Source organism: Eimeria mitis, genomic scaffold (genome assembly GCF_000499745.2).
Source record: "Eimeria mitis Houghton genomic scaffold, Emh_scaff391, whole genome shotgun sequence".
Classification (NCBI taxonomy): Eukaryota; Apicomplexa; class Conoidasida; order Eucoccidiorida; family Eimeriidae; genus Eimeria; species Eimeria mitis.
In genome coordinates, this window is record NW_013572245.1 from 16563 (window position 1) to 17748 (window position 1186).

The 1186-nt window shown below is 61.9% G+C and overlaps 1 protein-coding gene across 1 annotated transcript in view; it reads right to left on the reverse strand.

Annotated features, from left to right (window-relative positions):
• Positions 1–1186, reverse strand: part of EMH_0010610 (uncharacterized protein) — a gene marked incomplete at both ends in the record, with an annotated part of 2361 nt that overhangs the window by 124 nt on the left and 1051 nt on the right. Inside the window, one exon of the mRNA XM_013499008.1 lies at positions 1–1184. Coding sequence (XP_013354462.1) covers positions 1–1184 — 1184 coding nt within the window. The remainder of the gene's footprint in view (positions 1185–1186) is intronic.

Sequence of the window (1186 nt, forward strand, 5' to 3'; positions counted from 1 at the left end):
CTCGTGGTGGTGCTGGGGGTGGCGGCAGTTGGGGTGGAAGTGCTGCTGGCACTGTGGCGGCGACGTAGTGTTGCTGGTGCTGCTGCTGCTGCTGCTGCTGCTGCTGAAGCTGCTGCTGCTGCTGCACCCGCCAATGCAAGAGCACGAGAAGGGAGAGAAGATACAAACTGCGCCCTACGGCTATTGGGGGTTTCCTCGTCTGCTGCTGTTGCTGCTGCTGCTGTTGCTGCTGCTGCAGCGCCAGCAGAGTGTGGAGTATCTCTGCTGCTGCTGCTGCTGCTGCTGCCTAGAGACCGCGGCAGCAGAGCTGAAATAATTAAATCAAAGGCTTTGTGTCTGCGTTGCTGCTGCTGCACTTCTCCGTTGTCTGCACAGAAGAGCCGGCCCTCGATCAGCCGCTGCTGCTGCTGCTGCTGCTCAAGCTGCTGCTGCAGCTGCTGCTCCAGCTGCTGCTGCGGAGACAGATGCACGTGCTCCTGCTGCAGCCCCGCAGCACTAACGTAGGGGTGGCGCGGGGTCCCTTCTTGGGGCGATGGTAAGCAATCGGCCTCTTCACTCACAGACTGCTGCTGCTGCTGCTGCTGCTGCTGTTGCTGCTGCTTCTGCTGCTGCTGCTGCTGTACGCTGCTTATGCACGTGTCTATCGCATGCACCGCACGGCCTCGTGCTGCAGCAGACAAAGAAATAGCGAGACAGAGCGGGCAGCCAAAGCTAAGAGAGATGTCGCCAAACCACAGACCTCCTTGCTGCTGCTGCTGCTGCTGCTGCTGCTGCTGTTGCTGCTGTCGGGGCCTGCTGTATGGGCGCGAGCTGTACGAGCGCCAGCCTGCAATGCGGTGGCGGCGGTGGGGCCCTTTGCGGCTGCTGCTGCGGCTGCTGCTGCGGTTGCTGCTGCTGCTCCCGGGACCGAGGCCACGATGCAGGTGTCTCCCTCGTCGAGGCCCTACACCTGCAGCTGCTGCTGCTGCTGCTGCTGCTGCTGTTGTTGTTGTTGTACTCCGCTGCTGGCTTTCTGGGTGATGAAAGGGACAACGCCACGGTAGGGACTCGGCAAAACTCAAGTGCTGCTGCTGCTGCTGCTGCTGCTGCTGCTCCTGCTGCTGCTGCTGCTCGACTTCCTCCTGCGGTTGTTGCTGCACCTCCTCCTCGGGTTCACCAGCAGCAGGCAGGCCAGCTGAAGCAGCAA